Raw genomic sequence first — 12,173 nt, 5'->3', positions numbered from 1 at the left:
ACCAAGGGATTAAAAACAATAAAATAAACATTTTTCACTTTCTGACAGAAAACATATGGCTAAAATTAGGAGAGCAATCGATTAATAGAAATATTTCTCTGGAGAACACAAGGATACTGAAATGACATCCTGAAAAATGAACACTCAGGTCACAAAAGTCAAAAACAATTTTCTTTGATGTTTCCAGCCACAGCATTATCTTACAGAACAATATGAAGTTTCCAATCTTCACAAAATCTCTGGCTTGAGTCAAGTATTCCTTATTGCGACTTGCTGCAAAATTTACCATAAGGAAATGTACCCGGAGATTGTATTTCGATAATTTAATAATTTATTAATCTAAAAAAGTGTGTAAAAGTATAGCTCTCATCCACAAGATATATGAATGACATTAAAATGCCTGCAGGTTTATCAAACTCGCTTTTAGTGTATTTGTTTCAGCAATACAGAATTAAAATGAACTTCACTTATTTTATTTTATATAAAAGAAGCCCACAGCAAAATGCTCAGAAGAAAAAACTTCATATTGGCGTGAAATGTACAGCTTTTACATTTAAAAATGTTCTGAAATATACATACAAGCATGCTAGCAAACCCAGGTTATCAGTTGACAAACTGTTTGGTATGCCATTTCTGAACCTTGAATGCTTTCTAACAGAAGAAAATTAAAATCTTCTGTAAATGGATTCTGTTGTTCAACTGGGGCTTGTATGCTCAAACTTTTAAAAATCCACAACTAAAATATGCATATCCATGGGAAATATACATACAACTTTCTCACATTGAAGTACATAATATAGGATTTTATCTATTGCCATTTATTTATTTTTTGCACAAAAACCTATAAATATTACTTCACCAGAATCTTTTAACTTAAAACTTAAATAAAATGACAGAGGTCTGAGTTTGCACCTCCAAAAATATGAAGATGAGTATTTATCTTCATCAGTAAAGTCCTAGATAAAAATGGCCTTTAAATCGAAACAACCCATTTTCATCTACAGTCTGATGAATTCTGGGAGGGAGAATGACAATAAAATGGAAAAATTACAAACTTCTACTTACAATTCTCACCAAGTTAACTTTTTGTACAATTTTACAATCTTGATTTTCCTCTTCAAAAGGCCTTGTGAAATTTTTCTGATTAAGAAAAAATAGTACTGCAATTTGTCAATTTTACACTGTACACAATAGATACAAACTGTTTTGATATATCTGGTTTATATCTACAATACAAAGAAAGTCACCAAAGGTGACTCAAATGCACAATAAAATATCATTTACAAGCACTAGCTAGTTGATATTCCCCACTATATTTTCCTCGATTTCACAATACTGTGTTTTTAAGAATGTACAATTTATCATGAAAAATAAATTCTGTGTTGTAGCAATGATGACAAGTATAGTTTCAGAAGCTGTAACATAAAAATTTCAAAAAGTTACTGATGTGGAAAAGCTTTATAATGTATGCCGCTGATGCACCAATACCCAAGAAAAGTTCTCTGAAGGTTAATGTTCACACATTGAAAAAATTAGATGTGGAGTGAATTCAATTCTCTTGGAAATGATACTTGCTCAAAATTTGACATTTTCCCTTACAAGATCTTCAGATCACTGATAAATAGCTGATGATGCACCATGTTCTTGGTCAGGAAAGGGATTGGGTCTGTGTATAACACGACTCCTAGTTTCAAAGTAAATTCATAATGGCATTGTACATTTGAGTAAGCACCACAAAGTGGACGGGTAGACAGGACTGGCGATCTTGTGTGGCAGGGTTACAGTTGAGCCATGATAAGGCATTATACTGTTCCAGCACAAACCTGAAAAAGAAAGCCAGTGTATCAGTATCCATTTTAGTTATAATCAAATTAAAGAGTAAAATCAAACTAAAAAGAGTAGAATTAAAGAGCAAACAAACCTCAAAACATCTGAAGTTCTGTTAGAATCCAGAGGATGGGGATGAGTGTGCTTGCCAGAAAGTAGTTCATCAGATTGTGCCAGGGAGACATGGTGATGTAAAGAGGCCTATAGCAAAGAAAAAGAAAACAGTAACATTTTAATCAAATTCAGCTCAAAACTATAAATACTCATTGAAACAATGTGAACACCACCGTTTTAATTATTTTCAATTCAATTGCCCATAGATTTTATTTTGTTCTGAGGCACTTCTTCCGATAGAAGTTGCATACTTAACATGTAGTGAAATGCCTAAATTTTACTCGAGTTTTATTTATTTCCCAATGCAAGACAGCGTAATATTTCTTTAGTCTGTCAGAACATGCACGTGTGATCCAGAGAATGTGGATGAATGGCCTGCTACCAGACCTTCACCAATGTTCCCTCTAATAAATCACTAGAAGTGCATGAGGTGGCACCAAGGGAACGCATCCTCCTCCAATTTTCTGTCTATCGCAGAGAAATGCTACAGCAAACACATGGCATCACAGGTTGACAAGAGCAGAGTATCCAATATGTGGAAATGATCCGACTATGTGGCAACAAGTATTAATGCTCCAGTACTAGGTCAGTCTGGACTCACACCACCACCCCTATTTGTGTATTTGAAAGAGTCTTATTCTGTTCTACGGCAAATGTTAAAGGTGGACAGATACTCCAAATAATGATGGGTGCATGGAAAAAACAAACATTCATTTGAAGAGTGAGCTTACCTTTAGAAACAATGGGCATTGGTTTTGGGCATGAGGGCAGGCAGACCAAAACCACTGAGGGAGATTCTCAGCTTTGGCAGTTGAAACAAAATATCCAAGGGCGAGCGGTTGCTGCAATACATTTGCCACTTCCTCATGAGCTTCTGTGGAGAGGAGCCGTTCACCTCCTTGAACCTGAAAATAAACAAACAATATTTATAAAAATATAGCTTTCAAGATAATTGTGTTATTTACTCACCGATCACTTTTCGAATACTTTATCAACTAATGCACTTGATGTTATTATACTGTAACTGAATCATGGACGACATAGAAACCAGAGCAAATTAATCTGGTCATTCAGAAGCAGATAGTTACAAAGATGGAAGAAACAATTTTTATAAATGATTATCTAACAAACATACTGTCCATTTCTTGCTTGTTCATGAGCACAGATGCAGTACAAAGACATATTTACACGAAATATGGTTTGCTAAGCACACAACACAATGACAAATTGCATTAATACACATCACACCAAATGGTGCTTGGCTCTTCTCCCTCTCCAAACAAAATCTCGTGTGCCAAACATTTTCATGAAGATAGTGCCCCATTAAATGATATGTAACCATGTAGTTTTCATTTCCCCAAAAGGCTATTATTGTACATTAATATTCTGAAATGGCAACTGATTGACCAATTTATTTCTATACATTTAGATCCCCAAATGACAACTGTGACACCGATGAAAGCAGATTAAATCATTTTCCGTGGTTGTGAAGTGAAACAGGCACAGCAATTATGTGGATAACTAGAGTCCCTAAAATCTTTTAAGTTTAAACAACTGCATTTGGATATTGTGCTGAAAACTAATGGTCCTTACTGACATTAGAATACCACTTCAATTGTTATAGAAAATACAGTACTCCAAATATGACCCTGTGTATGATCTATATTTATCAGAATAACTTGCTTCAACTGATCAAATACTGATATCCCTACCTGGAGTACTGCGTTTGGGTAAAAAACCTCAGGAAAGATATCCTGGCCTTGGAAGGAGTACAGTGCAGAATCATCAGCATTATGCCACAACTTGAAAGGTTACATTATGTGGATAGGTTGCATAAACCTGGCTTGTATTCTGTAAGAATTTAAATTGTTAAAGGGTGATCTAACTGAGGTGATTAACATGAAAAAGGGATTTGATAGGGTAGATACAGAGAAAGTATTTCTTCTGGTGGGGGAATCCAGAACAAGAGGGTATAATCTTAAAATTTGAGCCAGGCCAGATGGGACATCAGGAAACACATTTTTACACAAAGGTTAGTGGAAATCTGGGATTCACTCCACCAAAATTCTGCGGATGGTAGGTCAATGGAAATGTTCCAAGACTGAACCAAGTTCAATGACAGAAAATGGCCCAGTTTATTTTGGTACTTGCTAGTTCCAGAACAGATGCTATGTCTTCAACAGGGCTATGAGAAATGAGCCAGGCCATTTGTTCCAAATGTATACATTCCTGGGGTTTGATTTGAACTTCTATTTCCCTTTGTCCTGGTCAAATTTTGAAGGTATTTTAAGTCTATCTTGCTTCCCTTGAGTAATCCATCTGAAGCCATCAGTGGGTCAGCAGTGAGTCATTGCGCAAGGTTAAGTCAGGGATCTTGAACCAGGTCCAATTCACACTGAACCTCAGCACAGCAAATGTGACTGTTATTTTCTTTTTCCTAAGACAAGATAGTTATGCCTTTAATTGCTGTAAATATACATCATACAGCACAGGAGACCGCCTTTTGGCTCTTTGAAAGAACTATCGAATTAGTCCTACTCCGCTTCTCTTTCCCCATAGCCATGCGAATATTTCTGTTTCATGCAGTTATCCTATTCCCTTTCGAAAGTTATTACTGAATCTGCTTCCACCACCCTTTCAGACAGTACATTCCAGATCATCATAACTCGCTCCATGAAAACAAACTCCTCATCTCCCCTCTGGATCTTTTGCCAATTACTTTAAACTGATGTCTCATAGAAACATAGAAAATAGGTGCAGGTGTAGGCCATTCGGCCCTTCGAGCCTGCACCACCATTCAAATATGATCATGCAACTTCAGTACCCCATTCCTGCTTTCTCTCCATACCTCTTGATCCCTTTAGATGTTAGGGCCACATCTAACTCCCTTTTGAATATATCTAATGAACTGGCCTCAACAACTTTCTGTGGCAGAGAATTCCACAGGTTCACAATTCTCTGAGTGAAGAAGTTTCTCCTCATCTCGGTCCTAAATTGCTTACCCCTTATCATTAGACTGCGACCCCTGGTTCTGGACTTCCCCAACATCAGGAACATTCTTCCTGCATCTAACCTGTTCAATCACATCAGAATTTTATATGTTTCCATGAGATCCCCTCTCATTCATCTAAATTCCATTGAATATAAGCCTAGTCAATCCATATTCATATGTCAGTCCTGCCATCCTGGGAATCAGTCTGGTGAACCTTCGCTGCACTCCCTCAATAGCAAGAATGTCCTTCCTCAGATTAGGAGACCAAAACTGTACACAATATTCAAGGTGTGGCCTCACAGGCCCTGTAAAACTGTAGTAAGACCTCCCTATACTCAAATCCTCTAACTATGAAGGCTAACATGCCATTTGCCTTTTTCACCGCCTGCTGTACCTGCATGCCAACTTTCAATGACTGGTGCACCATGACACCCAGGTCTCGTTGCACCTCCCCTTTTCCTAATCTGGCACCATTCAGATAATATTCTGCTTGTTTTTGCCACCCAAGTAACCTCATATTTGTCCACATTATACTGCATCTGCCATGCATTTGCCCACTCGCCTAACCTGTCCAAGTCACCCTGTAAGCCTCTTAGCATCCTCCTCACAGCTCACACTGCCACCCAGCTTAGTGTCATCTGCAAACTTGGAGATATTACATTCAATTCCTTTGTCTAAATCATTAATGTATATTGTAAATAGTTGGGGGTCCCAGCACTGAACCTTTCTGTATCCCACTGGTCACTGCCTGCCATTCTGAAAAGGACCCGTTTATTCCTACTCTTTGCTTCCTGTCTGCCAACCAGTTCTCTATACACGTCAATACATTACCCCAAATACCATGTGCTTTAATTTTGCACACTAATCTCTTGTGTGGGATCTTGTCAAAAGCCTTTTGAAAGTCCAAATACACCACATCCACTGGTTCTCTCTTGTCCACTCTACTAGTTACATCCTCAAAAAATTCTAGAAGATTGGTCAAGCATGATTTCCCTTTCATAAATCCATGCTGTCTTGGACCAATCCTGTCACTACTTTCCAAATGCGCTGCTATTACATCTTTAGTAACTGATTCCAACATTTTCCCCATTACCGATGTCAGGCTAACCGGTCTATAATTACCTGTTTTCTCTCTCCCTCCTTTTTTTTAAAAAGTGGGGTTATATTCGCTACCCTCCAATCCATAGGAACTGATCCAGAGTCTATAGAATGTTGAAAAATGACCACCAATGCATGCACTATTTCTAGGGCTACTTCCTTAAGTACTCTGGGATGCAGACTATCAGGCCCTGGGGATTTATCGGCCTTCAATCCCATCAATTTCCCGAACACAATTTCTTGACTAATAAGGATTTCCTTCAGTTCCTCCTTCTTACGAGACCCCTCAGTCCCCTAGTATTTCCAGACGGTTATTTGTGTCTTCCTTAGTGAAGACAGAACCAAAGTATTTGTTCAATTGGTCTGCCATTTCCTTGCTCCCCATTATAAATTCACCTGATTGTGACTGCAAGGGACCTACATTTGTCTTCGCTAATCTTTTTCTCTTCACACATCTATAGAAGCTTTTGCAGTCAGTTTTTATGTTCCCTGCAAGTTTACTCTCGTACTCTATTTTCCCCCTCCTAATTAAACCCTTTGTAGTCCTCTGCTGAATTCTAAATTTCTCCCAGTCCCCAGGTTTACTGCTTTTTCTGGCCAACTTATATGCCTCTTCCTTGGATTTAACACTGTCCCTAATTTCTCTTGTTAGCCACGGTTGAGCCACCTTCCCCGTTTTATTTTTGCGCCAAATAGGGATGTACAATTGTTGAAGTTCATCCATGTGATCTTTAAATGTCTGCCACCAGTGGAAACAGTTTCTCTCTATGTACTCCAACAAAACCCCTCAAATTTTTCAACAGGTATTAAATCTCCCCTTAACCTTCTCTGCTCGAAAGAGAACAATGTGAGCTTCTCTAGTTGTTCCATATAACTAAAGTCCCTCATCCTTGATACCATTCGAGTAAATCTCCTCTGCACCCTCTCAATGACCTTGACATTATTTCTAAAGTGTGGTGCCCAGAATTGAACACAATACTCCAGCTGCGACCTAACCATGATTTATAAAACTTTAGCATAACTTCCTTGCTTTTGTACTCTTATGTCTCAATTTATAAAACCAAGGATCCCATATGTTTTTCTAAACAGCCTTATCCCTTGTCCTGCCACCTTCTCTGTTCTTGCACCCCTTTTAAAATTGTACCATACATTTTATATCGCTTCTCCTCATTTTTCCTTCCAAAATATATCACTTTACATTTCTCTGTTAAATTTCACCTGCCAGGTGTCTGCCCATTTCACCCATCTGTGTGTCCTCCTGAAGTCTGCTCCTATTCTCCTCAATGGTGATCGCTGAGGCGTGAGTCCAGGGATCGGAGAGGCCTATAAAAGGCCGCGAGAGGCAGCGGAAGTTCGTGGTCGCTGAGGCGAGAGTCCAGGGATCGGAGAGGCCTATAAAAGGCCACGAGAGGCAGCGGGAGTTCGTGGTCGCTGAGGCGTAAGTCCAGGGATCGGAGAGGCCTATAAAAGGGCGCGAGAGGCAGCGGGAGCTCGTGGTCGCTGAGGCGTGAGTCCAGGGATCGGAGAGGCCTATAAAAGGCCGAGAGAGGCAGCGGGAGTTCGTGGTCGCTGAGGCGCGAGTCCAGGGATCGGAGAAGCCTACAAAAGGCGTACTTGTGCAGCTACAGGGAGAAGGCAAAAAAGAAGTAGAAAGAAACAGAAAGGTGACGTCACAGCCTAGGGGGTAAGTGATTGGCTGGTGATTGGTGAGCAGCTTTTCTTTTTCTTTTTTATATCAGTCAGTAACTTTTAACATTGTTGTTGCCAATTTAAGTGTATCTAAGGGTTAAGTCATGGCAGGAGAGCTCGGTCGGGTGTTATGCTCCTCCTGTACCATGTGGGAACTCAGGGACACTTCCGGTGTCCTGACGACTACGTGTGTGGGAAGTGTATCCGCCTCCAGCTCCTGACGGACCACGTTGCGGAATTGGAGCTGAGGATGGATTCACTCTGGAGCATCCACGATGCTGAGAATGACGTGAGTAGCACGTGTAGCGAGTTGGTCTTACCGCAGGAGAAGGGTCCACAGCCAGATAGGGAATGGAAGACCAGCAGGAAGAGTAGTGCAAGGAAGGTAGTGCAGGGGTCCCCTGTGATCATCCCCCTGCAAAACAGATATACTGCTTTGGGTGCTGTTGGGGGGGGGGGGGGGATGACTCATCAGAGGAGGGCAGCAGCAGCCAAGTTCATGGCACCGTGGCTGGCTCTGTTGCACAGGAGGGCAGGAAAAAGAGTGGGAGAGCGATAGTGATAGGGGATTCAATTGTGAGGGGAATAGATAGGCGTTTCTGCGGCCGCAACCGAGACTCCAGGATGGTATGTTGCCTCCCTGGTGCAAGGGTCAAGGATGTCTCGGAGCGGGTGCAGGACATTCTAAAAAGGGAGGGAGATCAGCCAGTTGTCGTGGTGCACATTGGTACCAACGACATCGGTTAAAAAAAGGGATGAGGTCCTACGAAACGAATTGAAGGAGCTAGGAGCTAAATTAAAAAGTAGGACCTCAAAAGTAGTAATCTCGGGATTGCTACCAGTGCCACATGCTAGTCAGAGTAGGAATCGCAGGATAGCGCAGATGAATACGTGGCTTGAGCAGTGGTGCAGCAGGGAGGGATTCAAATTCCTGGGGCATTGGAACCGGTTCTGGGGGAGGTGGGACCAGTACAAACTGGACGGTCTGCACCTGGGCAGGACAACCAATGTCCTAGGGGGAGTGTTTGCTAGTGCTGTTGGGGAGGAGTTAAACTAATATGGCAGGGGGATGGGAACCAATGCAGGGAGACAGAGGGAAACAAAAAGGAGGCAAAAGCAAAAGACAGAAAGGAGATGAGGAAAAGTGGAGGGCAGAGAAACCCAAGGCAAAGAACTCAACATCCAAGAGTATTCAACATTCAGGAAGGATAGAATAAAAGGAAAAGGAGGTGGGGTAGCATTGCTGGTTAAAGAGGAGATTAATGAAATAGTTAGGAAAGACATTAGCTTGGATGATGTGGAATCTATATGGGTAGAGGTGCAGAACACCAAAGGGCAAAAAACGTTAGTGGGAGTTGTGTACAGACCTCCAAACAGTAGTAGTGATGTTGGGGAGGGCATCAAACAGGAAATTAGGGGTGCATGCAATAAAGGTGCAGCAGTTATCATGGGTGACTTTAATATGCACATAGATTGGGCTAGCCAAACCGGAAGCAATACGTTGGAGGAGGATTTCCTGGAGTGCATAAGGGATGGTTTTCTAGACCAATATGTCGAGGAACTAACTAGGGGGGGAGGCCATCTTAGACTGGGTGTTGTGTAATGAGAGAGGATTAATTAGCAATCTCATTGTGTGAGGCCCCTTGGGGATGAGTGACCATAATATGGTGGAATTCTACATTAGGATGGAGAATGAAACAGTTAATTCAGAGACCACGGTCCAGAACTTAAAGAAGGGTGACTTTGAAGGTATGAGGCGTGAATTGGCTGGGGTAGATTGGCGAATGATACTTAAGGGGTTGACTGTGGATGGGCAATGGCAGACATTTCGAGACCGCATGGATGAACTACAACAATTGTACATTCCTGTCTGGCGTAAAAATAAAAAAGGGAAGGTGGCTCAACCGTGGCTATCGAGGGAAATCAGGGATAGTATTAAAGCCAAGGAAGTGGCATACAAATTGGCCAGAAATAGCAGCGAACCCGGGGACTGGGAGAAATTTAGAACTCAGCAGAGGAGGACAAAGGGTTTGATTAGGGCAGGGAAAATGGAGTACGAGAAGAAGTATGCAGGGAACATTAAGGCGGATTGCAAAAGTTTCTATAGATATGTAAAGAGAAAAAGGTTAGTAAAGACAAACGTAAGTCACCTTGCAGTCAGAATCAGGGGAAGTCATAACGAGGAACAAAGAAATGGCAGACCAATTGAACAAGTACTTTGGTTCAGTATTCACTAAGGAGGACACAAACAACCTTCCGGATATAAAAGGGGTCAGAGGGTCTAGTAAGGAGGAGGAACTGATGGAAATCCTTATTAGTCGGGAAATTGTGTTGGGGAAATTGATGGGATTGAAGGCCGATAAATCCCCAGGGCCTGATGGACTGCATCCCAGAGTACTTAAGGAGGTGGCCTTGGAAATAGCGGATGCATTGACAGTCATTTTCCAACATTCCATTGACTCTGGATCAGTTCCTATCGCGTGGAGGGTAGCCAATGTAACCCCACTTTTTAAAAAAGGAGGGAGAGAGAAAACAGGGAATTAGAGACCGGTCAGCCTGACCTCAGTAGTGGGTAAAATGATGGAATCAATTATTAAGGATGTCATAGCAGCGCATTTGGAAAGAGATGACATGATAGGTCCAAGTCAGCATGGATTTGTGAAAGGGAAATCATGCTTGACAAATCTTCTGGAATTTTTTGAGGATGTTTCCAGTAAAGTGGACAAGGGAGAACCAGTTGATGTGGTATATTTGGACTTTCAGAAGGCTTTCGACAAGGTCCCACACAAGGAGATTAATGTGCAAAGTTAAAGCGCATGGGATTGGGGGTAGTGTGCTGACGTGGATTGAGAACTGGTTGGCAGACAGGAAGCAAAGAGTAGGAGTAAATGGGTACTTTTCAGAATGGCAGGCAGTGACTAGTGGGGTACCACAAGGTTCTGTGCTGGGACCCCAGCTGTTTACATTGTACATTAATGATTTAGACGAGGGGATTAAATGTAGTATCTCCAAATTTGCGGATGACACTAAGTTGGGTGGCAGTGTGAGCTGCGAGGAGGATGCTATGAGGCTGCAGAGTGACTTGGATAGGTTAGGTGAATGGGCAAATGCATGGCAGATGAAGTATAATGTGGATAAATGTGAGGTTATCCACTTTGGTGGTAAAAACAGAGAGACAGACTATTATCTGAATGGTGACAGATTAGGAAAAGGAGAGGTGCAACGAGACCTGGGTGTCATGGTACATCAGTCATTGAAGGTTGGCATGCAGGTTCAGCAGGCGGTTAAGAAAGCAAATGGCATGTTGGCCTTCATAGCGAGGGGATTTGAGTACAGGGGCAGGGAGGTGTTGCTACAGTTGTATAGGGCCTTGGTGAGGCCACACCTGGAGTATTGTGTAAAGTTTTGGTCTCCTAACTTAAGGACATTCTTGCTATTGAGGGAGTGCAGCGAAGATTCACCAGACTGATTCCCGGGATGGTGGGACTGACCTATCAAGAAAGACTGGATCAACTGGGCTTGTATTCACTGGAGTTCAGAAGAATGAGAGGGGACCTCATAGAAATGTTTAAAATACTGACGGGTTTAGACAGGTTAGATGCAGGAAGAATGTTCCCAATGTTGGGGAAGTCCAGAACCAGGGGTCACAGTCTAAGGATAAGGGGTAAGCCATTTAGGACTGAGATGAGGAGAAACTTCTTCACCCAGAGAATGGTGAACCTGTGGAATCCTCTACCACAGAAAGTAGTTGAGGCCAATTCACTAAATATATTCAAAAGGGAGTTAGATGAAGTCCTTACTACTCGGGGGATCAAGGGGTATGGCGAGAAAGCAGGAAGGGGGTACTGAAGTTGCATGTTCAGCCATGAACTCATTGAATGGCGGTGCAGGTTAGAAGGGCTGAATGGCCTACTCCTGCACCTATTTTCTATGTTTCTATGGGCCCAAGTTTTCACACGATAAAAAACGGGCGCCCCTCTGAGCTGGGCGCCCGTTTTTCGCGCCTAAAACGGCGCCGGAAAAAAAAACTCGCTATGCTGGAGAGCCCTGTAGCTCCTTGTCTGTTTGGCACGGCGCCCAAGGGTGCGGAGCCTACACTTGCGCCGATTTTCTAAGTGGGAGGGGGCGGGTACTATTTAAATTAGTTTTTTTCCTGCCGGCAACTCTGCGCGTGCGCGTTGGAACGTTCGCGCACGCAGTGTGAAGGAAAACATTGGCACTCGGCCATTTTTGTAGTTCTTTGTAGCTGTTTAATTTTTGAACATTTTTAAATAAAAGCACATTGCCATCAGCACTGAGGCTTCCTGCAGCCTTCTCACTGGCTCCTTCCCTCCCGCCATCTGGAACGTCTTCCTCCTCCCCTCCCCTCCCCCCCCACCGCGTTCGGGCGGGCGGGCCCGCACTCCCTCCCTCCCACCGTCGGGAACGGCTTCCTCCTCCCCCCTGCCGTCGG

At 42.4% G+C, this 12,173-nt stretch overlaps 1 protein-coding gene across 3 annotated transcripts in view; it reads right to left on the bottom strand.

Moving 5' to 3' along the window:
- Nucleotides 1-274: 274 nt before the first annotated feature.
- Nucleotides 275-12,173, bottom strand: part of LOC139268898 (mediator of RNA polymerase II transcription subunit 13-like) — a 283,315-nt gene continuing 271,416 nt past the window's right edge. For all 3 annotated transcript variants that reach the window (XM_070887712.1, XM_070887713.1, XM_070887714.1), the window contains 3 exons: nt 2,673-2,846; nt 1,922-2,028; nt 275-1,823 (listed from right to left, as the gene is read on the bottom strand). In XM_070887712.1, the coding sequence (XP_070743813.1) occupies nt 1,691-1,823; nt 1,922-2,028; nt 2,673-2,846 (414 nt within the window). In that variant the 3' untranslated portion in view covers nt 275-1,690. The remainder of the gene's footprint in view (nt 1,824-1,921; nt 2,029-2,672; nt 2,847-12,173) is intronic.

This window comes from Pristiophorus japonicus, chromosome 8 (assembly GCF_044704955.1).
Source record: "Pristiophorus japonicus isolate sPriJap1 chromosome 8, sPriJap1.hap1, whole genome shotgun sequence".
NCBI lineage: Eukaryota > Metazoa > Chordata > Chondrichthyes > Pristiophoridae > Pristiophorus > Pristiophorus japonicus.
The sequence above is the reverse complement of the archived record's forward strand: the minus strand, read 5'-3'. Positions and strand labels throughout refer to the sequence as shown.